Source organism: Ornithodoros turicata, chromosome 1, assembly GCF_037126465.1.
Source record: "Ornithodoros turicata isolate Travis chromosome 1, ASM3712646v1, whole genome shotgun sequence".
NCBI classification, from domain to species: Eukaryota; Metazoa; Arthropoda; class Arachnida; order Ixodida; family Argasidae; genus Ornithodoros; species Ornithodoros turicata.
In genome coordinates this window covers 140430320-140457661 of record NC_088201.1, presented here as the reverse complement: position 1 = coordinate 140457661, position 27342 = coordinate 140430320, and the positions used below count along the sequence as shown (strand labels likewise).

The window sequence follows — 27342 nt, the reverse complement described above, 5'->3', positions numbered from 1 at the left end:
TAATATATACCGCAAATCCCCACCGTTCAAACTGATCATTGCGTCTAGCTGCTTTCAGAGTTGAACTACAGAATGCGAGCAAATATAACCAAAATGCGTCAACCTTACTTTTATGCCAGTCTCAGTTTCGGTGACGACAGTACCCACTTGAATTGCGAAAGGGATCAAGAAGCCCAAGACGAGCAGCCCCAACACGTCTACGCATGGACTTGCTCGATCCATTGGTAGCCTTGGTTGAGGAAACTGCTTCGTTGCAACCTTGTAGAAAATCCTCTTTCACAATTTCATCTAACTATATTCAGAAAAAAAAAAAGAAAAAAAGACATTACCATAGGAACTGTCTTGGGATCCACCGCCTTCTTCTGTGTGATCCAGCCAATATGTGAACGTTCCAGTTTCATTTGTAACGAAGCAATCTTGGCTGCAATAAGCGGTGTCATAATTTGTAGACATGTACGCAAATAATCTGGTGTAGCATTTATTTCAAAACAAAATGTGACAAAGCTGTGGTCACGCTTTCATGAATGTGAAATTGATAACACTGTAGGAAAAGTTAGTGAATGCAACTTATGCTATGCTACAGCTACAGCGAGGACTTCATTGAGGGACCGTTTAGGTTGCATAAGTGTGTTTCCAACGCTTCAGATCAGATAGGCAGGGTCCAACCACGCAAGGTTCATCAGAAGATCAAAAGCTACATAAGGATGTCGATGACATAACAGTTTTACTTAGTACTTCGCTTACAGTACTTAGAAACCAGGTTTGGTAGATCTATGCTACTTACTTAATGTTGATCTAGTAGGTAGATTTCACAAGGAATGTTTCTTTCGAAGACAGAACATAAGGTACATCGTTGATTAGGTGATGTGAACGCACGCATGCACAGCTTCAACATTGTTCAAGAATGCTATATTTCCATTTAGTGGTACAACTAGCTCAATTCCAGTAGTTTCTATGCACATGCAAATATTACACATTATTGAATTAATGATAGCAAGTCAATCGCTTGTAATTAATCGATTGACGACACAGCGTCCGCTTTTACACGAATACGACAGAAGTAATCACATTCGTATTCGTTTATCGCACCTCCTCACACCAATACTCGCTAGCGAGTTGCCTAGCATGCCTTGGTGGGAAAGGATTCACTGCCATAACTGGATACGATGTGCTTCAATTGCGCTCATGTAACCACGGCTAGTGCAGCATTGACTTAAGGTTAGGATCAGCGCCACTACTATACACAATGGATAGTTCGCGGAGCTCCCAACTAATTTCATGCGCAAATGGGCCTAGATACCTTGCTATAAGAGTGAGTTTCAGTGAAGAGGGTGAGGAAGGGGCTGAGCCCCAATTCTAGCGAACTTCATGAACACCATGGGCAGCTCACTGAGACAGGGAAAAGCACGAAACACGCGAAACCAAGGACACCAATAACGTGGACATGGACGGCCTTTGACATCGATCGCTTCCATGGGCCGTAGCGATTTATCTGGCCAGTAGATCAGCGCCCAGCCCAATCAGCTTCATCGCTTCCAAGCACGCGGCCCTCCCTTTTGAACTTTCCGTTGTTCTTCTGGCACTAGAGGCGGCCTTGTTTCGTTTTTGGCTTAGTTATATAAAGCTATGCACACGCACGTCTCCATTGCTTCCTTGGCGAGGTAGTAGTCTCGGACCAGCGCTGGGCTCGCCACATTAAGTACCTTGAAGCAAAGTGCAGCGATGGCTCCCTGCGATTTAACATAGTTCCGGCTCAGCATGTGGCTGTGATCAGCGTCCCTGCTCGTAATTAACGCGGCGTTGGTGAGGGCGACCGTGCTTTACAGCCTTCCCATCAGGATCATCTCATTAGATACCCCTCGGACACTGCTTCCCAAGCTTTCGTCACTGCCCTGAGTTCCCGGAATGGCTGAAACACGGCAAGTCCAGGCTTAAGCTGGTAAACTCCCGTTTGAGGTTATACGTGTATGTGATACGGCTAGGCACTTCCTACGTTTGCCTGCTGCTCAGGAAAATTCAATACCGTCCTAAAGCCACTTATATCGAGTAGCGCACACGTCACGCCAGAATCTCGCAGGCTTCGTAGCTAAGAACGTAACACAGCCGGAAGCCCCCTGGCTCTGCCAGGACCGCCGACCTTCGTGAGCCTTCGGAACCTTCTGGAAAGAAAAGGTCAGGTTCCGCCTGAAGTCCTCCGAAACCATTTTTAGTCTCTGGAAGACGAGAAGTTTTCTACGTGTACATCAGCATACACAGATGCCGCATCCAGCAACAGAAAGTGCCTCGGCATTCGCCATCCATCCGAAGGCGTCGAAATACAACGCCTTTCGTATCCAACGTCATCAACATTGATTTTACCCCACGGGAATTGGCAGTCGTCACTGACTGCACTGCAAGCTATTGAAAATCCTAGTATACGAGGCTCATCCGCTCCCCTGGTCACGGATGTGTTAATAGCTTACCACCCCGTGTACGAAGCAGGCTACAGGCTGGTTCTCCAGTGGGTTCTAGCCTATTATGTTGTCGTCGGGAATGAGCAGGCCGACAGCGCCACTGAAGCAACTCTCTCGTACCGGAAGCCGACAAGTATTACACTGCTGATAGGAGGTCATCGTTCCATCCTGCGACGCTTCGTGACACCCCTAGATTCCCACCAATCGACATTCTTCCCCCATCTGTGCTGAGGAGAGTTGGTCCAACACTCGCTTTCCGCATGCCGAGGAACACTTCTCGTCACTATTCTGCATTAATTGACCGAATGCACTCGATGTGGCGTTTAGAGTTCAGTGGTGCTACCGCTTGAGACGAGTTGACTATCCCTGGTGCTGTCACTGCGGTGCTCTAGGAGACCTGGAGAGTCCGACCCACTAATTCCACCCAACGAATCCAATCCACCAACGCTTGCACTCAATGCTCTTTTCACCTGTCTGGACACCATCAGACTCCGATTCTTATTGTGAAGGGGCTCCCCACATCACCACTTGTAGTGGAGTAGAGTTCGCCTCTGGCGATGGAACTCCATTCCATCATTTTAAAAGGAAGTTGTTGTTGAAACAACAACAACTTTATTTTGAGATCTTGATATGATGAATCGTTGTTTCATCCCCAGGGGCTACATAAGGAAATGAATGTCAGGAAGTACGCGCTTGTTCCTGGATCTTTAAATATGAGCGTCTTCTCGCACTTCGCGTAAACCATTTAGCTGAACAGCTGCTTAATCAATGTTGTCTCTTGTTTTTTCGTGTTAGCGTCGCGCAACGATTGTGGCTCTGAAGGGGGAACCGTGGTGATATTCTTGTTTGTAATTAATAATGTACTAGTTACATACACTCTTCAACAGAATGACCACCTGGTCGTATAGCCCACATGCTAAAACGGCACTTATCCTGCTCTCATTTCTTTTGATCAAAAAAGCTGCAGAACGGAATTTGATAAGTGTATTAAACAAAAGAAAATCCTGTACAACACCGCGACAACAGCGTAGGAAGATGATGCTCCCGCATGTGGAGCGTGTTAGCAGTAATGACTGGACTCTCATAGTGCACAACGCTCAACTGGCCTGAACACAATTTATTAATGAGAGCTAATTGGGACCCCCTTATTAATCAGCACACTCCAGGGAGTCACCACAATAATTGGGGAGCTTCTAACTCGTGTCTAGACCAGCTGAGCGTTGTGGACTACAGAGTCCATAAAAAAGAAAAAAAAAACACAGATAAAGAGGGAGTGGAGAGAAGGAGTTTAGTTGAAAATCAACGACGTCATCTTGAAGAAAGCGGTCCGGAACGACCTGTGCCATCGCTGGGCGACAGAGCACAGAGGCAGGTTGCAAAGCATCGCAGCTATGACCACCAGTTCCAGACATCCTCTGATGTCAGGTGTGACATCATCATGACATGTCTGGGCAGGTTAGGACGGCTCTGGACATGCGAGGAGAAAAACACTCGTAATACAGAGGCTGGGAAAGTAAGAGTAAATATGCTAACCATCAATAGCTAACAACAAAAATAATTAGCTACACAACAAATGAGCCCACCACAACAGCAGTCACGGGGAGCGCAGAACGATGCGACTGCTCCATCCGACAACCATTCAGAGAACTGACTCGTAATGTTTTTTTCTCCTGTATAAAGTTCCACAGCTGCACCCCCTAGCGGTTACTTTCTCAACTAATCTCATGAAAAAAATAATTAAGAATCAAGCCAGCGATACTCTCGTTCCCAAGGCAGAAGAAGATAAAAAAATGGCGGGGATGCCTGGACAACAGCTACCAGCACCCGTCATGAAAATCATAAAAAAGCGGGGCAAAGTTATCACGAGGGAAGGATTAGTTACACAACAAATCACACCACCACAATGGCAGTCACAGGAGGGCAGAACGATGCGACTGCTCCATCCAACAGCCAGGCACAGGACTGACTCATAATGTTTTTTTTTTCTTCTATGAAGTCACACCATCTGCACCCCCAAAGCTATTACTTTCTCAACTAATTTCATGACAAAATTATTAAGAATCACGCCAGCGCTACTCTCGTTCCCAAGGCAGAAGAATATAGAAAATGGCGGGGATGCCTGGACAACAGCAAACTAGCGCCCGACATGCACGGGCATGAAAATTGCAACCAAACCAGGGATAGAGTTGGCGGAACAATGAGTTACAAAACACATCAGTCACGAGGAGCGCAGAACGATACATCCATTTCGTCCGACAGCCAGGCGCAGAACTGCATCGTAATGCGTAATGCTCTATCGTAATGTAATCGTAATGCTTTTTACTCCTCTATAAAGTCATGCATCTGTCCCTCTTGCAGTTCATTTCTGAATTAATTTAATTGCAAAATTGTTAAGAATTCTTCTAGCACTAGCGTCATCGTGAAGACAAGAATGTTCCTTGCAAAAACGAAAAAATACAAAGCTAGATGCGTCAACTGAGGAAAGCATGCATGTCAGGGCATGTAAAGAGCGGTATTACACGAGAAGAAATCACACGACTGCTGAGCAACAGAGGAAAGCAAACACAGAGACACTTGAACAGAGTGAAAAGACAATCACCATTATCGGACACTTACACTACATTCCCTCATTGTAAATCCGCTCGTCACAAAATTCACAAGCATCGTCGAACACCATTCACCAGTGACGAACCACACATCCGCACCCCATCAGAGGCAGACGGAACCCCACCGAAGCTACGCTCTTTCACTAACGGCCAACGCAATTGCTACGAACAGAATTAACGCGCCAAAACCGCCAGTGTCCAAGGGAAAAATGAATCCTTGCGCCCCCTGCAGGCTTTGCTCATTGGTCGTGACGTCATCCTATTGTCTCAGGGCTACACTGTTTTTTTTTTCGCTAATGTCCAGCCCATCGCCTCTGAACAAGATCCACCTGAAACAGTAGAGTCGCGGTATGACATCATCATGCAGCTGCATGGCTCAGGGACACGTATGCTCTAGACAGGGGACCTGTTATTTATTGAATCACTATCCCAAGATTATTTGCTTTATTCTACTATAATGATTACATAGGGAACTATTGCAGAAAAACATCATACATGAGAGGTGATTGTAGGAATTAAGCATTTCGTTTCCAAAGTCTTACTAAATGAGTACAGGAAAAAAAAAATAATGGTTCAGCAAAACATGTCCATCCCATCCGAGAGCCAGGCAGATAACTGAATAATGACGCTTTGTTCCTCCTGAATAAAGTCACACACCTGTCCCCCTTGCAGTTATTCTCTGAACTAAATGAATCACAAAATTATTAAGAATCGTTCTAGCTCTACTCCCATTCAAGGCAACACTATCGACAACGTCAAGAATGTTTCTTTTCAAAAAGAAAAAAACTACATGTAGAAGGAAAGCATATCAGAACAGGTCTGGGCTTGTCAGCGCATGGTTGTCACATGAACAAAGCAGAAAATCAGCATCAAACTTTTCCTAAGCACACGCACTCCTCTTATTCAAAAGCAGTGCTCATCATAAATCTGTCCAGGACAATGCACACAATTTTTCTATTGATACACTTTTTTCCGGTAACGGTCAATGCATTGCTAGACAGACACCTGAAACACCGCGCGACGTCATCACATCCTGTCTCAAGAAGACAGTGGCAAAGACAAACACTCCTATTATTTATTGAATCGCAAGGTTCTTTCTTTTGTCCGGTTCTTAATGACGTTCACTTTTACAATAAAATTCAACAAAAAAAGCACCGTGCATGAATCTTGATCTTAGCGATTTTCACCCCAAAGGTTCATCATGGTCATTAGAATCACAACACCAGTAAACTACCACTGCTCTTTTAAAATACTAAGTGAGACCACTCAACATCATCACCAGGCTCATGTAATACATGACCCTTTCTATGCTGGTATACTCTTTGTCTGAGGCTACACCTGCGAGCAAAAAGGTGCGAAAGCCTGGGGTCAAAGTTCCATTCGCGCACGACAAAGCACAAGACAGAACGCCCTTTACGGGAACAGATATATGATTTGATTGCATTCCCACAATATTAATGATTTTCTCTCTTGCATTGCAGTTTAGAAAAACTACTACAAAACTATAATTTTAGGAGCCTATTAAAATTCTACTTTCTATGGAAACTATAATTGCCCTGTTAGTTGGACCGCTATTAATCAAGAGCTCCAATTTTTTTCTCTCTTCCCATTTCAGCCTACCGGGTCTTGTCATGCAGTGAAGCACTCACATCCAAAATAATTAATTTACACTGACGGTGCCGTGCTTCAGGAATTCCTATCCCGCGCTCATATGCAAGCGTTTCTGCACGAATACCTATAACAGCTTACTTCTTCAGCATACCGAGCTCCTAAGAACATCTAACAAGCAAGCAGAGAAACCCACTGTCATGAATTCAGCTTTACCATGCGACTTTCTTCTGCGCAAGAGCAGTGATTTGACGAAATAGCAGCAAAAATTGCGCGCACTCGTACTGGAATTGCTATGGCTTCAAAAACTGAAGCATATGCTAATAAACTAAGAAAATGACACTCATGTCTGGTATCAGATAATTCTTGCATAATGCTACATACACAGCCGCATTGTCCCTTCGTAAAGAAAGCATAGGACAAGGGCACACAAATTCCTTTAAGCGAGAAGGGAAAAGGCTTATGACGGAGAGCTCAGAAATAATAGCAGACTCACGGGACATCGCTACGAAACTCAACGGCTAACACAAGATAACAACAACATAATAGCGGCGGGTAAAATTGCAACACTGCTAAAAAAGCCCCAACATGCCATGATCACGTCGCAAACCAGGAAAAAAGCACACATGCGCGTGCGCACAGCTCAGGAATGCACAAGGAGAGGTACTTTATTGCAATTTCTCCTTCACGCTCACATACCAGCATTTCTGCACAAATACTGCATACAGCTTACTCCATCAGCATATCAACCAAAGTGAATACTGACACTCCACAACATATAACAAAAACAGTTCTTGCATAATGCCACATACACAGTCGCATTGCCCTTGCGTAAAGAAAGCACAGGACAAGGGCACACAAATTACTTTAAGCGAGAAGGGAAAAGGCTTAAGACGGAGCGCTCAGGAATAATCGGAGAATCACCGCTTATCGCTAGGAAACTCAACGGCTAGCACAACATGACAGCAACAAGATATTAGCGAACGGTAAAAACTGCAGCAAGAAAGACACTACTGAACAAGCCCAGACATGCGACATCGCATACAAAACACTGCTCATCGGGGAAAAGGCCTAAGCATGCGACAGAAAATCAGAGCATACACAACTTAATTTTTCTATTTCACGTAAACTAAACACGGTCTATTTGGAAAACGACGCACAAATTTTCTTAGGGAGCAGATACATATAGGAATTTCTACTCCCTGCTCAGATACCAGCATTTCTGCTCAAAAACCCATGACAGCAAAATTAAGCACTGCTTAAGCCTTGTCCTGTGCTTTCTTTACGAAGGAACAATGCGGCTGTGTATGTAGCAGTATGCAAGAATTATCTGATACCAGACATGAGTGTCTTTTTCTTAGTTTATTAGCATATGCTTCAGTTTTTGAAGCCATAGCAATTCCAGCACAAGTGCGCGCAATTTTTGCTGCTCTCTCCTCAAATCACTGCTTTTGCGCAGAAGAAAGTCGCATGGTAAAGCTGAATTCATGAGAAGTGGGTTTCTCTGCTTGTTTGTTAGATGTTGTTAGGAGGTCGGTATGTTGAAAGAGGAAGCTGTTTTAGGTATTCGTGCAGAAACGCTTGCATCTGAGCGCAGGATAGGAATTCCTGAAGCACGACACCCTCAGTGTAAATTAATTATTTTGGATGTGAATCTGTTTCACTGCATGACAAGACCCGGTAGGCTGAAATGGGAAGAGAAAAAATTGGAGCGCTTGATTAATAGCGATCCAAGTAACAGGGCAATTATAGTTTCCATAGAAAGTAGAATTTTAATAGGCTCCTAAAATTATAGTTTTGTAGTAGTTCTTCTAAACTGCAATGCAAGATAGAAAATCGTTAATATAGTGGAAATGCAATCAAATCATATAACTGTTTTCGTAAAGTCGTTCTGTCTTGTGCTTTGTCGTGCGCGAATGGAACTTTGCCACCAGGCCTTCGCGCCTTTTTGCTCGCAGGTCTAGCCTCAGACAACGAGTATACGAGCATAGAAAGGGTCATGTATTACATAAGCCTGGTGGTAGCGGTAAGTATGTGGTGGCAGAGCAGTGGTAGTTTACTGGTGTTGTGATTCTAATGACCATGATGAACCTTTGGGGTGAAAATCGCTAAGATCAAGATTCATGCACGGTGCTTTTTTTGTTGAATTTTATTGCAAAAGTGAACGTCATTAAGAGTCAGACAAAGCAAATAACCTTGCGATTCAATAAATAATAGGAGTGTTTGTCTTTACCGCTTCAGACAGGATGTGATGACGCCACGCGGTGTTTCAGGTGTCTGTCTAGCAATGCATTGACCGTTATGCTGGTTTTCTGCTTTGTTCAAGTGTTTCTTTTCGCGTTTTTCCCCCTTGTTGTCTGACAAACATGCGCTGACATGCCCAGACCTGTTCTGACATGCTTTCCTTCTACATGTAGTTTCTTTCTTTTTGAAAAGAAACATTCTTGACGATGTCGATAGTGCTGCCTGGAATGGGAGTAGAGCTAGAACGATTCTTAATTTTGCGATTCATTTACTTCAGAGAGTAACCGCAAGGGGGACAGGTGTGTGTGTGTGACTTTGTTCAGGAGGAACAAAGCTTCATTATTCAGTTAGATGCCTGGCTCTCGGATGGGATGGACATGTCTTGCTGAACCATTATTTTGTTTTTCCTGTAGTCTCATTTAGTAAGACTTTGGGAATGAAATGCTTAATTCCTACAATCACCTCTCATGTATGATGTTTTTCTGCAATAGTTCCCTATGCAATCATTATAGCAGAATAAAACAAATAATCTTGGGATAGTGATTCAATAAATAACAGGTCCCCTGTCTAGAGCGTACGCGTGCTTGAGCCACGCAGCTGCATAATGGCGTCACACCGCGACTCCATGGTTTCAGGTGGACCTTGTCCAGAGGCGATGGGTTCGACATTAGTGGAAAAAAACATTTCAGCCCTGAGACAATAGGATGACGTCACGACGAATGAGCAAAGCCTGCAGGGGGCGCAAGGACTCACTTCTCTCTTGGACACTGGCGGGTGTGGACGCGTTAATTGTGTTCCTAGCATTGCGTTGGCCGTTAGTGGAAGAGCGTAGCTTCGGTGGGGTCCCGTCTGCTTCTGATGGGGTGCGGATGTGTGGTTCGTCACTGGTGAATGGTGTTCGACGATGCTTGTGGATTGTGGAGTGTCTTTTCACTCTCTTCAAGTGTCTCTGTTTTTGCTTTCCTCTGTTGCCCAGCAGTCGAGCGATTTGTCCTCGTGTAATAGCAATCCTGACATGCCCTAACATGCATGCTTTCCTCTGTTGACGCATCTAGCTTTGTATTTTTTTTTTTCATTTTTGACAAGGAATATTCTTGTCTTGACGATGACGCTAGTGCTGCCCTGAATGGTGCTAGAACAATTCTTAATAATTTTGCGATAAAATTTGTTCAGAAATCAACCGCAAGAGGGACAGATGCATGACTTTATAGAGGAGTAAAAAGCAATACGATTCAGTTCTGCGCCTGGCTGTCGGACGGAATTGACGTATCGTTTTGCGCTCCTCGTGACTGACGTGTTTTGTAACTAATTGTTTCGCCAACTTTATCCCCGCTTTGGTTGCGATTTTCATGCCCGTGCATGTCGGGCGCTGGTCGCTGTTGTCCAGGCATCCCCGCCATTTTCTATATTCTTCTGTCTTGGGAACGAGAGTAGTGCTGGCGTGATTCTTAATAATTTTGACATGAAATTTGTCATGAAAGTAATCGCTAGGGGGGTGCAGATGCGTGACTTTATAGAAGAAAAAAAGCATTATGAGTCAGCTCTATGAGTTATTTATGAGTCAGCATTATGAGTCAGTCGCATCGTTCTGCGCTCCTGTGACTGCCGTTGTGGTGGGCTGATTTGTTGTGTAACTAATCCTTTCGCTCGTGATAACTTTGCCCCCGCTTTTTTATCATTTTCGTGTCGAGTGCTGGTTGCTGTTGTCCGGGCATCCCCGCCATTTTCTATCTTCTGCCTTGGAAACGAGAGTAGCGCTGGCGTGATTCTTAATAATTTTGTCATGAGATTAATTGACAAAGTAACCGCTAGGGGGTGCAGCTGCGGGACTTGATACAGGAGAAAAAAAAACATTACGAGTCATTTATCTGCCTGGCTGTCGGATGGAGCAGTTTGCATCCTTCTGCGCACCCCGTGACTGCTGTTGTGGTGGGCTCATTTGTTCTGTAACTAATTCTTTTTGTTGTTATCTATTGATGGTTAGCATATTTACTCTTGCTTTCCCAGCCACTGTATTACGAGTGTTTTTCTCCTCGCATGTCCAGAGCTGTCCTCACCTGCCCAGACATGATGACGTCACAGGATGTGCGGAACTGGTGGTCATAGCTGCGATGCTTTGCAACCTGTCTCTGTGCTCCGTCGCTCAGCGATGTTCAGCGGCCGTTCCGGACCGCTTTTTCAAGATGACGTCGTTGATCTTCAACTAAACTCCTTCTCTCCACTCTATCTCTATCTATTTTTTTCTTTTCTACTCTCGTAGTCCACAACGCTCAGCTGGTCTGGACACGAGTTACATGCTCCCCAATTAGTGTGGTGACTCCCTGGAGTGTGCTGATTAATAAGGGGATCCCAATTAGCTCTAATTAATAAATTAATCGTGTTCAGGCCAGTTGAGCGTTGTGCAGTATGAGAGTCCAGTCATGAGTGATTCTGCAGTCTATCTTGAGGACTCCAGGGATACATGCATAAAAGAGACAACGTACGTTTATTCAAAATACACATATAGGTATGTGGTTTCTGTGAACAGCTAATATGAACATGGTTTCCAGGAATGTTACTCACGCTTGGAACTTCCAGGTCACCATAAGTGTATAAGAACTATGCTTCTTCCATTTACTGTATATTACTTACTCATATGCTCCAGGTTGATAGTTCATTTTACTTTTAGTTCTTCAGCTAATTTTAGTTTGCTTGATTGAGGTTTATTTCATAAATTTATCTAAATGAATTGCAATAATTGAGGTCCTGCGGTAGCCGAATTATCACCGCAAATTATTGTCGTTTCTGTTTCCGGTATTCTAACTGTGCAATATCTGTTTCTGTTACCGTTACCTGCTATATTTCCGGTATAATATCGTTTCCGTTTGTTATGGTTTCTGTTACCGTTCCCTGCTCTTCACCGCACTCCTACTTTGTTTCACTTTTTACGGCAGGCTACGCTACGGTACGTTTCAGCCGGCGTCTCGGCATCTCACCACGGCTCGCGCATCCTTGTCTCACTCACCCAACCTGGGACTCTGAGCTTCGGCTCCCGTGCCGGTCGCGGCACTCCAGGACCACGACACTGACACCGCCTCACGCTTTCTCGCTCCGGTTAAGCTCACGTGACGCGGCAGGCAGGGGAGGCCGTATTTGTGATGAGATGGTGAAAACTGAAATATCGCCGAAGTTGGATGGCGAGCACGAAAGGCAAGCTGGACGGGACATCGCAAATCTCCAGGTGTACGAAACACAGTGCAGCATGGTCGCCGATTATCTCAGTGCTTCATCATATCATCGCACATTGCGGGTATATGCTTTTGAGTTTACCCCTTGTGGACCGATGCTGTGTGTCTTCATGGACATGATGTTTTCAACGCCATTAAGTGCTCAATAACTAGTTGCGGAAGAATGCCTGTCATGTTACGCTGTCATGTAATACCTTGTGAGGTGATACGATGCTATGACGCACAGTTTCATACGAAATAAAGTGTTTGATCTCATGTTACTTGTTTGTATCACTCATATGCACTCTTATGCGGTGTCGGTGTAATGTTCAGATAACGGCAGTAAGACTGGCTAAGGCACAGGGAGAAGGTCCACTAGAGGTCCGTGAAAGGTCGTCACTGACGTACGACGGACTTCTTTGGGACGTGCGCGGATGTTATTTTGGCACATCTGAGTACATCCCAAGTATGTCAAAATTATGTTTCAGGATGTCCTCAGGATGTTTTCATCGTCCTGAGTGTAACATTATGTGGAAGTCCTTGGAACATCGGTGGTTTACTGGGAACAAGCAAGGGCTGGTCGTTAATCTGCGTCATATAGGATGACTCTCCCTAGTCTCTCTATTAAGAGTAGTAAGAATGCATATACTCATGGTTACGAGCCATTTCAAGTCGCATGAGAAGCCATTTGTAACTGTATGCCTTCAGCGTTTCAAATTGTCCGCTGGTCGCAAAGGCACCGAGCAGAAAATTTTAGGTCTGGGAGGCGTTGTAGCACGTTGCTCGGGCTACTGCGCGAGCTGCGACATACTACAGCACGACATCTGGACATCAGCAGGAGGATGGAGGAGCAGCATCAGGTTGGCGACTACATAACAGCGTCTAACAGTGCCGCAAATAGGCGTTTTCTTCGTTACCTTGCCCATGTCTTACTGCTTTTACAGCGACAATTGTTTGAGGCTGTCTTGTGAAAATTTTGTTCTGTACGTCGCATCGCCAAAAGCCCTTCTTGACGCGAGATCCTCGGCACTGATTGGACCCGAGCCCTTCATTTCAGCAAGCCAAGACGTCACCGTTGAGCTAACGAGACTGAGAAGCCGACATTGGCAGACAGATCTCTTGGTAATAGAGGTACAGGAATTCACAGATTCCCTCCCACAGAAACAAAACAAACTGGATGGGAAGACTAACATCAATCTAGGTTGGTTCTCGGTACCTTTAAAAAATAAAACTTGAACTTACGAGTGGTCATAAAGAAAACTGAGAAAAGGCAGCGCGAAGCAGATTCCATTTGGGAGAGTCGCGTTGGCTCTGACGTCGTCAGGTGTAGGTGTGCACACTTTGGCGCCCGCCGTTAAATTGCGCTTGTAGCGCAAACAATTAGATACAAAACAACGTCAACTGCGATGCAGTTGGGTGCAGTGTGATTAGTAGAGACTCGTATGGTCTAAAATTTATTTTGTTTTCCGTGGAAAACTGAGCAACAAAGAAGGTCGCTACGCGGGTCCAGAAGAACAACATTCTGTTCGAAATATCGGCGGCTCCTGTCCTGAGGCAACTCCCTTCGTCCTTCCAACTCGTTCCCTATTTGATTCAATCTGTTTATGTGCGGATACTGATTTGCCGACCAGGTTCTATAGCTGTGACTGATTAGCAAAAATTGTAAAGCGAAGTACGACGAGCACACCTTCCTAAACCCTGTGTTCTTCCCAAACAGGCTGACGCTAAGTGCCACATCAGCGATAGTTTCGACATTTGGAATGTGAAGGTCTCCTATAGGGTCCCAATCGCTGCAGCGTTGGCGCGTCTCACCCGTGCTTGTGCAACGCGACCAGCGCGAAGCTAGTCACAAAACGTAAGGACGACCCATAATGCCACTCCATAACTGGCCTCCGCACACAAACACACAATCTCGTCTCCGCTGCTGCTATAGGCCCCGAACAAGCGCATAGACGCGCTCTGCGTTCCACACCTCCTGCGGGATGAGTTTTCGTCGGCGGTAGGATGCTAAATGACGAAGTCTGTGTGTGGTGTACGAATGCGTGACATGTATATTTGTATGGGAATGCTTATCACATTAGAAGTCACACAACTGTCAGAAGTGGGAGTATGAGAGCAGCATTGTGACCAGTGTGTAGCGGAGGACGGTATTTTTGAGGAGGCAATCCAGAAAATTAAAGGATGTTGAGGCTATTTTTTATCTGTCCTTGACGAAATCCTTGCATACGTCTTTACGTTGAATACGTTGACTACGTCTTTTGTGGTTGAATTTTCTCGAACATTAAATCGGTAGTTTAGGATTGAGGAAAATTGTTCTGTCCTCTGGCGACAATGAACTCTCGTTTCTCTTCTGTTCAAAATTTGTACGCGCTTGAGGGTATAGGAGCAATCTAATTAAACCTATTATTCAAAATTCAATGTACATTTTCGAAATACTGGCTGCATGTGGGGTAATGACGAAAAGGTAATGTCTTAGGCATTTGAGGCTTTGTATGTGCTTGTCCTTTCTGTGTGTTCCAGCAACAGAACATCAATTGTCTCATGTTCAAGGGGTAATGAAATTTGACCCATGTCGTGTCAGTATCATTTTGAAAAAAAAGAAAAAAGTAGCAGAGGCGATTCGCGATATCTGCTCAAGATTTGGGTCCCGCGGCATTGCTAAGTATTCGACAAAAGTTTCATAGAAGCTGAAAAAAAAAGTTGCACTTTTTTAAACCATCATTTGCTGCTTTATGCACCATTGCAGGGCACACAACACTATAAAATAATACTCAGCCATACTCAGCCATGCTCAGATAGTTGCTTCAGGCATCAGTCAGCTACTGCGACAACGTTAGTACGCCTTGATACACACTGCTAGTTTGTAACTATCTACTGGTTATCAAGGAAGACTTATGGCTCCATATTGAAGTTAATCTTGTTGTTGTGGCAACATACACCAAAACGAATGCACAATACTAACGCTCACACCGCTATTTGCAATACAGCCAATACAATGCACAGTGTGTGCACGATGGTCCCCTTGTGGCAGTAATGTGGTACTAAACTGAGCCAGGAATGCAATACGAATGAAGAGAAACTGCAAATAATGCTCCTTTTCAAGACGTTTCAAAACACTGTCGCCATTTTTAGTGCGGATCCCCAGACAAAATTCGCTCTAACACGAAAATCAAAATATATAATAATCCAATCAAATAATATAATACAAAATCGAATCAAATAATATCAAAATATAACCGAAACACGGTCTAAGGAGCAAAATAAAAAATGGAACAAAATGGGGTCCTGAGCGATGTATTCCCCCTAAAGGGGAACATATTCTCGGTTTAGGACGCGACAAGTAAAGAAATGATTGAGCTTGTTACCACTGCTGTTTGATTACACGCATCATCACGCATATCATCATCTCACATCGCGAGCAATTTCATTGTGCAATTAAACCTCATATTGAGCGGTTGTCCTGTATTGTAATGGTTTCTACAGAATTTGGTGCTGTGACCAGGATATTACAAGGATACAAGGATTAAGGTTACAGGGCTACCCCTATCACAAGGATTTACTACCGGCAGTGATCTTTTCATTGACCACGGTGAGCCCTACGGTTTTCTTTACTCCCGAGGATACAAAGATCATGTCCACCGTCGACAAGCTACGAAGAGATAGAAGACTTTTACGCTTATAAGCCACACGATTAAGGAATGACATAGCAGAAAAGCTGCAAGCGGAAACGACTAACGAACATGACTTTGCTGTTCTACAAGAGAAGCTCCAGGATATTTTTACAGATTTAAAAGTTGTGTGTAACGAACTGAAGGGTAAGTTCTCTAATTAAGAATATGACCGAGAGATGACAAGCGTAACCGAATACCGTCGTCAGATTTTGGAAACCATAACAAGCAAACAGCTTCCACTACTACCGCTTCCAGACCTACGTCGCATACAGCGGCATCCGTCAATAGGGACAACACGATAAAACTACAAAAATTGGAATTTCCAAAATTCGATGGTTCCCTTGACAGGTGGCTTCGTTTATGGAACAGGTATGAATTTGCTGTTCACAATAACAACACCCTCACGGCCAATGAGAAATTGTGTTATTTGACGTCGTTACTCATTGGAAACGCTGCTGACCTTAAATACGGATCGAATTTGAATGAGGGTTGTCATCAAGAAGCCAATGAACTTCTCAAAAAGTAGTAAGGATCTTGCACCTTGCACCTTTCTACTGATGGTTACACTACGCAGGTTAAGCCGAGAATCCTGAACAAGTTACCACAAGACCTGGTTACTGAACACCAAGAACGGATGGAATTTAATGCCACCCCTGGTAGAACGACTAATGTCGGCGACGGTACAGTTCAACTTTACAGTCAGGGTTTTCAAGCATTAATTGACTATCTACACGTCAAGACTGTGTCTAAAGAATCTGCGGCGGCTTACAAATGAAGAGAAAGCTAGAATATAAAACTGCCAGTCGAAAATCCAAAAGTGTAGGCATTCGTACAGCATCTGCATTTATAAACTCCAAAACTGAAGGAGGCCCAGTCAATGCAGGAATAACGAGTCCTGTCTTTTTTGCAAATCTGACAAAACATCGCAGGGTTTCTTGTGATAGCGACATTTCATTGCCGGAGAAGAGGAGATTACTGATAGAGGTTAGGTGCCGCTTAAAATGTACTAAAATAATCACATTGCCAATCACTGTCAGTCGTATATACGCTGTCGTAAAGGCAGTCGCCGACACGCTACTACTTTGTGTGATCCTAGCTACGCTCTAAATGCAGAAGCCCAGCAACTCGCAGTCGCAAGCAGTACAGTCAATTCGAGATGTTATTTTAGCTGCTTCACCAACTCCTTCTGAGCAGTCAGGCAAAATCCTTCTGTGCATAACAATGGCGAAGAGTCTGGGTCTTAGTTGACAGCGGCAGTCAGCGAAGTTTCATGACTGACCATCTAGCCGAACAACTACGATGCTGCCCTTCCGGCGTCGAGACAATAACAGCTAGTTCGTTTGGCGGAAGTACAGCAACACGGATGTTCAAGAAAACCATGGTGAATCTGGACACTCTACAGGGTGAGGCGGTGGCAATTAACGTCTTGCAAACGGATCAGACATGCAACAAAGTACTCCCTGTTGTCAGTAAGGATCATATCCAGAGCATTTTACAGCCTGAATGAATAATAAACGTACAGCAGATCACGAAGTCCTTATCTCCGCCCTCGTCGGAACTGATTGGTTCTGCCGACACGTGCGACATGATATTCGTAGAGTCGATAATAATTTGGTACTTGTCCCCACTGCCATAGTATGGTTGGTTCACGATGTGCTGATGGACACGTCTGCTTGGCAGTCTCGGATGAACTCAATGCTTCTCTCTATCGAGCAAAGCATAAGAAATCGGTTCCTGCACGACATCTGGGGACCCGAAGAGTTAATAGACAACGGTGACCTAATTGATGATCAGGTACGAGCAGATTGAATAATATCGTGACAAAAGTGAATGGCAGGTATGAGGTACAACTCCCCTGGAAAGACGATCTGGGAAGTGACGAACGCATTGCGCGTAATCGGCTGAAGACATTATCAGACCGCCTCCTCTGTACCACGGACTTGCTCAAAACTTACGATGATGCTGGACGGAGATACTTCATCGACGGAGTTGCAGAAAGAGTGCCAGAAGAAGAGTACAACGGTACTAAATTGGATCGACCCGTTTGTTATCTATCGCATCATGCTGTCATTCGCACAGATCGCATTACAACAAAATGCCACATCGTCTTTGACGCTTCCGCACATGAGTCCCAGGAGCGGAGTCGAAATCAGAACCTACACATTGAGCCGAATTTAAATCCGAATATATGTACACTACTACTAAGTTTTAGAAAACACCTAGCAGCTTTTACATATGACAATGAAAAGTCTTCCCCAAGTACTCTTTCACAAGGAGGATCGGGATGCCTTGTGGTTTCTCTGGTACGCAGACTCCCACGCAGGAAATGATGACAAGGTAGGAGAGTGGAGAATGACAAGAGTCACATTTGGGACTGGCGGTAACGGTTTCTTATTGGCAGCAACGTTGAATATCTTATTTGCAGAGTCCGAAGAAGAATACCCCGAGACTACAAATGCTGTTGAAGCGATGTACATATGTCGACGATTTCATTGCAAGCGCTCATTGTGAGGAAAATGCAATTGGAACGTACAACGAGGTGAAGCACATAATGCACTAGGGAAGCATCAATATGAGAAAATGGGGATCTAACTCAACACGGTTGAACGAGCTGTGCGCACAGGACCTGGAGGAGATCTCACCATTCACCATTCAGACGAATCTCACCATCATCCATCCATTCATCTCACACCATTCACCATGGAGGAGATCTCACCATTTGCAGGAGAGTCCCGAATAATAAAGGTTCTGGGTATAACGTGGGAAAGCCAACGGGACGTACTTTGATACAATGCTTTCAACTTTCTCCAGCACACAAAATCTGGTGCATGGACGGAGAGAAAAGTGCGGCAAGCGGCTCAGAGCCTATATGATCCATTAGGGCTACAGTCACCGAACACCATCGTCGCGAAGCTATATAAGCAGCGAATGTGGTAGGAAAATCTCACTTGGGATCAGCCTATTGCGCAGAAACTTCAGGCGGCCAGGGAGAGATGGCGCGATGATCTGGACAGTCTGGTTCACATCAAGATAGCGAGATATTATGGCACATGGTCACCAAATGCGTCTCTATATGTCTTCTATGGCACAAGTTACTGTGCACATGGAGCGGTGGCATATCTTGTTATGGAAACAGTGGACATGTCATGAACTAATATTGTATTGGCAAAGGCAAGAGTAGCGCCAATTAAAAACCGCCTAGCAAAACTGCAAGCAAACGCTGCCCAGACTGGAACTACAAGCGGCCCTTGTAGCCGTGCGCATGTACAGAATGTTGTTGGGCGCATTCCTGGACATTCAGTATGTATTCTTTTGGACAGATTCAACAACCGTGCTGCATTGGATACATGGCAGAGCGGAGAACTGGAAGGAGTATGTAAAACGGAGGGTTCAGGAGATCAAAAGCGTCGCCAAGGACACTCAATGGAGACACTGTCCTGGGTCGGATAATGTGGCTGACATGCTCACGCGAGGCATTCGTCTAAATAATTCGTCTGAATTCGTCTGAAACGGTCTGGAAAGAAGAAGAAAGGAAACAGCAACAGAAAGAAAGAAAACATCAACAAACGGCGTTAACACTGGTTACAACGACGGCAGACCCAGTAGTGAACTGCCATAACCTCAGTTTAATAACGAGGCTCTACAGAGTGGCGGCATGGATCTTCCGCTTCTCTGAGAACTGTAAAGGTAGCTGTATCGGGCGGGCCCCGTACTAACGACGAAATAGAAAAAGCGAAGACATACTGCACGCCATACGTATAGGTCACATCATTTCGAGAAGAGTATCGGGCCCTTAAAGAAGGAAAGTCACTCAAAAACGATCATAAAAAAACTTTATCCACTAGAGGTAGAAAAGCGCGACGCCGTCGGGCCGCAGTCTGTTGCAAAGGCAACAGATTTGCCATGAAGCCATTTTGCCAGATGCCAGATTTGACTGAAGAAGACGCGACGCATCATCACGGATATCATCACCTCGCATCGCGAGCAATTTCATTCTGCAATTAAACATAATCTTGAGCGGTTGTCCTGTAGTTAATGCCCTATCGAAAATGTGTCTAAGAGACCTCTCAAAATTTCCTGAGAAGTCTGAGAGGACCTTTCAAGAAATCTTGAAAGGTCTGGTAGGACCCTTTAGCACTTCTGAAGGGTCTGAGAGGACCTTTTAGAGAAAATCTGGAAGACGTTGTAGAATCATTCATGTTGCACTGAGGGGTTTGGGGGGACCTCTCAGAGAGCTTTGCGACGGTGCGTCCTGCAACACCTACCAGAGCAAGTTGCTAGATGTTTTCCGCGTCGCGGGACATGCTACCTCGTCCGCTTTGAAAAATAGTTTGCAAGATTTCACATGTGTTTGTGTATTATTCCTCCAAAGAACATGTGCCGTGATAACCTTGTATTGCCGTTCCCCTTCAAGCTATTGTTCTTGCAATCCGTGCATTATTGCACTGCACGTAAGTGGAAGCGTTTCGGCCAGTCGCTAGCGGTTCAATCAGACTGTTTTGAAATGTTGAAGTGTGAGTACGTCGGCCTCGGATCTCAAGTAATTTGCGTTTTGTCTTCGGGATTCTAACTGTTGAGGTATTTAGACGACGTGTCAAATATGCGTTTGTAAGTGACAGGCGTTCCTGTTCACTTTACGCTTTTACCACTATTCGCAGACAGGCATTATGAGCGCCGATAGGAAGATTACCAACCACGTTAGGTTACCAACGGCGCTTTGTGCCAAACGGTATGTTATATATTTTTCGATGCCTACACACTGACTTACACTGACATTTTGAAATTGTATTTCTTACAGATGAATCTCGTACGAAGCGACAGCTGATGAGCCACCCAAGGTGGTGAGAACCCAATCTCGCCAGTTAGTTGGCGTCTTACTCAAGCAAGGGAAACTAGACGGTGCATCGCGAGTCCCCAAGTATACGTAAAACAGACGAACTTGATCACCGAGAAGCAGAGTTCTTCAAGGATATTTTTCATCGCCGCTGTACCGACATTGCGAATATGTGTCCCATGAGTTCACGCTTCATGGAATTCGACAGTATGTGTTGATGATGAATGTATGCTTTCGTAGACATGTAAGTGCTAGTTTCTGTTGCTGCTATTTACCGTTTCGTGTAGTTTCTTGCGAGCGATCCTTTAACAAATATTAGATATTCACAATTCTGCAAGACATTTGAAATAACGGTTAGATAATCTGATAGCAGTGTGCATGCCGTGAGTGTATCTGTACAATCGAAGGAACTCAATATATGCGGAGTTTTGTGGCATGTACTTGTCTGTATCTATCTCTGGTGTATCATAGCACTGTATGATTTTACCGCTCCGACGACAGGTGCTGCGTAGACGGCGAAATTGAACATTGATGTTCCGATGTCAGATCTGGGCATTAGCTTCTGAGAGGTCCTGAGAGGTCCACCAGCCTCTCAGGCTGAGAGGACCTCTCAGTCCCATAACACATTAGACCTGAGGGGTCTTTTCACTAGGGTGGTTTCTACAGAACCTATTGTGCGTTGACGAAGCGCTCCTCTCGATGTGCCACACTAGCTGTAACTCTGCCGTCATTTGTGTCGCTGTGCCTTCGAAGTATACGTGAATTGTGTTGCCATTGAGCGGAAGAATATCATGTTTGCGTCAGGAAGAACTATACTCAGCATGCACGAGGGCCTCTGCTACAAACGAAGTTAACGGGAACGGTGTATGGTCTCCGCGCGCGTGTTTGCAGACGCGCGATGTTCATTGATATAGTTGTTGCTCAGTATTTGATAGCCACGAATCGAACGTTGGGATCCTTCAACAACCTTCTGAGCATACCTTCCACGATCAGCCCCGATGTGAATGCGGATATCGCATCGCAATCGTCTTTCCAAATTACTCCTGACAATGTTTTGGGGACGTGTAACACGATTGCCACTAAGAGAATATAGTATATGGATAATGTCAGAATACTGCATTTCTCCCTCTAATGCCCTGTCTCCCATTTAGGGGTCAGTAATTTGGAGGACACAGGCAAGGAGACAAGGCAACAACTGCGTGGGGTTAGGCGTTCTTAGCTTTCCTCACCCTTTCCTCCTGTTTCCCTACAAAGGGAGTCATTCCAGCTCAATCGTCCCAGTCGCGTGGCTCGACCATCGCCGATTTCGGAGAAATTGATTGGAACATGAACCACAAAAATTATTTTTTACCGGAAGCGCGTTGAATGGCCGCTAGGGGGCTTTGAACTCCCGCACAAAGCAATAAACCAGGGCGCGCGCGGCCGCGCACTGGGCGAGTGCAGCTTCACATTGGTAAAAAATTCAAACGGGACTGTCTTCACAAAGCCTCGTACTAGCTCTGCATCGGTCCATACTTGTCCGCCGCGGATCATTCGCATGGGAGCGTTCGGTGAAATGTCCTCTAAATCCACTGTCTTTGCGATTTTTTTCCGCACTGACTATTAATGAAACTTCCAACAACTAATTTTTTTGCAAGTTCAGACCTGTCCAAATAATGTGCAGAGAAAGTTTGAAGCTCGAATATCGCACTGTTTTTCTTGAAAAAAACTCACGAATTTGCGTGTTCAAGCAAAAACCGGTAACTTTGTTGAGCCGCACTGAAATTTCTGCACATGCAGTGACATCGAAATCGGTTCAGAACAGTTGTCCAATGCCCGAATAATCATAACGCAAATTTTCTCAAATTTCGGTGTTTTTTGTTTAAGGTGCGCAGCGATTTTTTAAAGTTGCCCTTGTGCCGCAGGCGGCCTGCAAGGGCCGACCTTGTCTCAGCCGTAGTACGCGGGGAGGGAGCGAGCTTTCCTACGTTTGCTCAAACAAAACGCGAACAGGAACCACAGACAGCAACAACTACTTGCCTTGATTTTTAATTTGGCAGCAGTTGCTGGTCTTCAAGGTGCTTCCTGGCATTACCTACCCCAGGAAAACAGGCACAGCGTGAAAGGATACATTCTTCCTTCCCGATGTCGTCACACACCAGCAGTCGCACAAGCCCCTTGTAACTTTCTCTAAACCCTATAGCTTGCAGCATCGACTTCAGGTTCTGATGGAATAGGCACACACAAACGGAATGTGTTCCAGGTGCCCCAGCCAGAACGCACCATGCTGGGCGAAGGCTAGCAAATGTTGAGAACCCCGCTCTCAGGCCGGGATTGCTGCTCTTCCATGCTTCACACGCTTCACGTAGGTTTACGAGGACCGTTCTTTTCTGGTGCCCCTTAACGTCTTTTTTTTTTCGGGAAGGCAGTACGCTACTGTGTCCTCTTCGTAAAAATTCCATATGTACGTTTTCACTTCTTCGGCCATGGCAAAGGCTCCGCGAGGACCCCAGTGCTATGCTTTAGTTCCCTTGCATTTCGCACCTGCCTTTCGGGGGCTCCAACGATGTCCAGCCCTTTTTGCCTCGACCAGGAGGCAGGGGCAAGGCTCAGAATTGATGTCTTCCTAGCTGACAAAACTTTGTCCTTGCATTTTTCCTTGAGCTCGTAGAGGAGGCTCTCATAGTCTGGAGCCATGGCTGTTTTGTCGGTTGAGTCTCTGGCAAGTTTTACTACAAGCCCTTTTGACATAATAGACTTCGCACGCGCCTGGATCTTCATAACCACCTTCTTCGCATATGTCTCCCCTTAAGGCAGCGATGCACTTAGCAGTTCCAACGGCTCATCATCGTTTGTGCTACTACCGGAAGAAGCTTGGGCTCCTTGCGGCGCGGGAACGCTTTGTTCTTAAAACTTCAGGCATTGCTCGTGCCACGTTACGCAAAGACGATCGCCAGGTATGAGTGACAGTGATGCAGCCCTTGTTGCCAAATTCACGTTAATGTTTTTCGTGCCTTTCACTTTCTTCCTGTGACTGGAAAACGGGTTAACACAGTTCGTCGACGCTGCAGTTTGCGGGTAGTGCCGAACGTACATGTCATAGTGGTGCAGGCATATCATCATGATATTTCTGCCGTCACGCCAAACCCTGGACGATATAAGGAACTGCTCGTCATCTTCTAGAGACGAAAAATCAAGCAATCCAGTTTCCGTGCAGTTCCGACGTCCGAACGAGCATAAACACGCCGAATCAGGATCTCATGTGACTGAGCCACTGGCACCAGCTGTTCCTTCCATAAGCAACGCGCACCGTCGCCGGCCGCACAACTACACTGAAGAAGCAAACCAGTGGGATTTCACGAACGATAACAGCACCGACATCTTTCTGTTTGTTCCTGTGAGTCTCCGCGTGCACTTCGTCTCCCTCGTTCCCTGCGTTGTCCCTCTATTCCTCAGACTCAAGGATATGTTACCTTCACTCTGCCGCGAACTTGGTTATGTGCACTAATTATTCCTTCACCCATCCACTACTTCCAACGTGTAGACACCGCCAGGTTCGAGAGTGAATTCTAAAAGGAGGAAGTCGGCAACGGGTCTGTGTTACCGCGAAAGGATCAGCTGATCAAGGTCCTTCGTCCTACACAAGGCAACAGCTGCTAATGGAGGTCCATCCACACGAGAGTGTCCCTCACGGTGACAAGGGCAGAGGCCACCGGAAGACTCGTTATGTCGCGTCAACTCGGCGGTGCATGAGCCCAGGTTTGTCGCTGCAGGTGGCCCTAATCTCTCTTTGTTCAAAGAAATACTAGAGAAGCCCCTTTGTCGCGCGTGCTTCGCTGAGGCAAGACCGGCCCTTGCAGGCACCAGAGTAACTGTAAGAAATCGTTGCTCGCCTTAAGCGAAAACCACCTCTGAGAAAATTTGTGTTATGATTATTGGGACATTAGACTACTGTTCTGAGCCAGTTTCGATGTCACAGCATGTTCAGAAATTTCAGGGCGGCTCAACAAAATTACGGGTTTTTGCTTGAACACGCAACTTTGCGGTTTTTTAAAAGAAAAACCGCGCAATATTCGAGCTTGCTTGAGCAGGTCTTAGCTTGTAAGAAATTACTTCTTGCAAGTTACCTTAATAGTTAGTAAAAAAATCGCAAAGTCAGTAGATTTAGAGGATATTTCACCGAACGCTCCCATTCGAATGATTCGTTGCGGACTGGTGTGGACCGGTGCAGAGCTAGTACTAGGCTTTGTGAATACAGTCCCGTTTGAATTATTTACCAATGTGAAGCCGCACTCGCCCAGTGCGCGCTCGCGCACGCCCTGGTTTACTGCTTTGTGCGGGAGTTTAAAGCCCCCTAGCGGCCATCCAATGCGCTTGCGGGAAAACATACTTTGTGTAGTTCATGTTCCCATAAAGGGCAACATCATATTTTTTTCTCTCGCAAATCCACGATGCTCGAGCCACGCGACTGGGACGACTGAGCTGGAATGACTCAGGGGAAACTTAGGTTTACCTGTGTTGAGTACGTTGGGTTGGGTTGGGCGACGGACATTTCAGTGCAGGAAAATTCGGTGTAGGGCATCTCGGTGCACGGGCCTTTCAGTGCACGGGCACTTCGGTGCACGGATATCTCGGTTCACAGACATTTGGGTGCACGCACATTTCGGTTCAATGACATGTCGGTGCACAGGCAACAGAGAAGAAAAAGACGCAAAGGGTGTTGGTAAATCGGGTGTATCGACAACGCTGAACGTGTTGATTTGCCGAGATTTATTAGTGTGATTTATTCGTGGTACCTCTAGCAAAGGATTATTTATGCACCGGGAACATACATTGCAAGCACAAAGAGAATTATGCGGCAAGTTTTGTACATTCGTAAAATGTGCACATGACGTCTGAAAGCACTAAAATAAAGACGAAGGACGACACACACATGTACCGCTACCTGTGTGTGTCGTTCTTCGTCATTGTTTTAGCGGTTTTATCCGCAATGACTTCACAACAGTGTCTTCCCACTTCGCCTCTCAATATTTCGCCTCATGCTTGGTACATTCCACAACAACACATTGCGCTGCTATGGATGCCCGGGGAATATTCGAGAACGGACATTCGGACGTCTCATGTACATATTTTTTAGGTCCACTTTATGTGCGAGAGAAGGGCAGAAATGAGACAGAAAAACAGCGCCATTGCAGCGACCAGGGATGTCCCGTGCGGACATTACCGGATCAAAATGGGCAGTGCAGAGGACGTATATTGGCTTTTTATATTTCTGACGGTTATGTTTTACATGGCATTTGTCAAGAAAGGCTCCAGATTCGTCCATTGGTAATGTTGTTTTGTTATGCAAAGAGATGCACTGTGTAGAAATTGGTTGTTTCCTCAGTTGCTCATTCTTTGCACATCCATGTTTCGTGTGAACAGGTTTGGGCAACGCCGTCGAAACATGCGAAAACACTTCCTCATGCGCGTTTGACAAAGTTGTGACGAACCTTTCGTTGCCGCTTCTGGTAAAATGTTGATCTACGACGATTCATTTTCAACCGGCGTTTACTTAAAGTAGAGCGTCCATCTGTCTCCGTGTCACTTTCGCGTCAACGCAGCATGATACGTAGCTTGCGCGATAATGTCCAAATTTTGCGTTCCAGTAATTGCTGCACCTTTCGTGCCGTGCTTTGTAGCTACGACAAGAATTTCTGTTATTGTGAACACACGCGCAGACGAGGCGCAACAGCAAGGCAAACCCGCCACACACCGCAGCGCGCACCACCAAGTGTGGGCAAGAAGCACAGGAGCCGACGCTATTGCCATCTAGGCGTCCACGTACAAGGTTGCCTTCTAAAACATAACAAATGAAGAAGGTGGGTTGGTTTCATTTTTTACTAAAGTGGCGCAGTAAATGAAATATACACACATTGAACGTAATGAAAATCTGCTGTTGGGTCTGCACTAAACAGGTGACTCTCTAACACGAGCATACACTGAGATGCCCGTCCACCGAGTTTCTTCGACTGGTTTCTTACAGATGGCGCAACTCAGGTGCATCAACTTCACGTGGTTCCACTTCGAGGTGCCACGCGAGCAAGAGAACTTCGTCCAGATGTGTTGCCACATACCACGCTCCCATTTCACCGCCAACAAGTTCTGGGACATCATACGCGAAATCTTGGATGAGTACCTATCGGCTTACAGGGAGCAATCACTGCTCGAGCTGCAGGAAGAAATAAGAGTCCTGGAGACGGTCATCAATCGCACTAGGAGCTATGGATGAAAGTAAACATGCATCACTCATCGCTACACGGTCTGCTCAAGCTATTCCACGATGCGCATGCAGTTCCAGCACCCTGATCGAATTATCATCTCCGCGCGTCCATGTGTGGCAAGACAGTGCTCACGCAGAATATAATGTGACATCCCGAGTTATTTAGCATTCCCTCGCAGAGGATACTCTACGCACGAAAGCATGCAGCTGGATGGGAAAAGGGCTTCGACGGCGTGGAGTTTATGGACCGATACCCACAGATTGGGATGAACAATATCCCACTTTCATAGTTATTGACGATCAAATCACGGAAGAGGGGGTTCTATCGGAAGTAGGTGTTGCTGTTTGTGCGTGGTAGCCACCATAAGAATGCGTCCGTGATCCTGATCACACAAGCCTTGTTCTGTCCAGAGTTCGAGATAACTCGTTACAAGTAACTCGTTACTGTTACTAAGTTCCTTTTTTGGTAACTTGTTATT

General features: G+C 45.5%; 1 protein-coding gene across 1 annotated transcript in view; it reads right to left on the bottom strand.

Moving 5' to 3' along the window:
* Positions 1 to 27342, bottom strand: part of LOC135385990 (phospholipid-transporting ATPase ABCA1-like) — a 246497-nt gene that overhangs the window by 174178 nt on the left and 44977 nt on the right. Inside the window, exons 4-5 of the mRNA XM_064615667.1 lie at positions 330 to 421; positions 109 to 258 (exon numbers count right to left, since the gene is read on the bottom strand). Of these exons, the coding sequence (XP_064471737.1) occupies positions 109 to 258; positions 330 to 421 (242 nt within the window). The remainder of the gene's footprint in view (positions 1 to 108; positions 259 to 329; positions 422 to 27342) is intronic.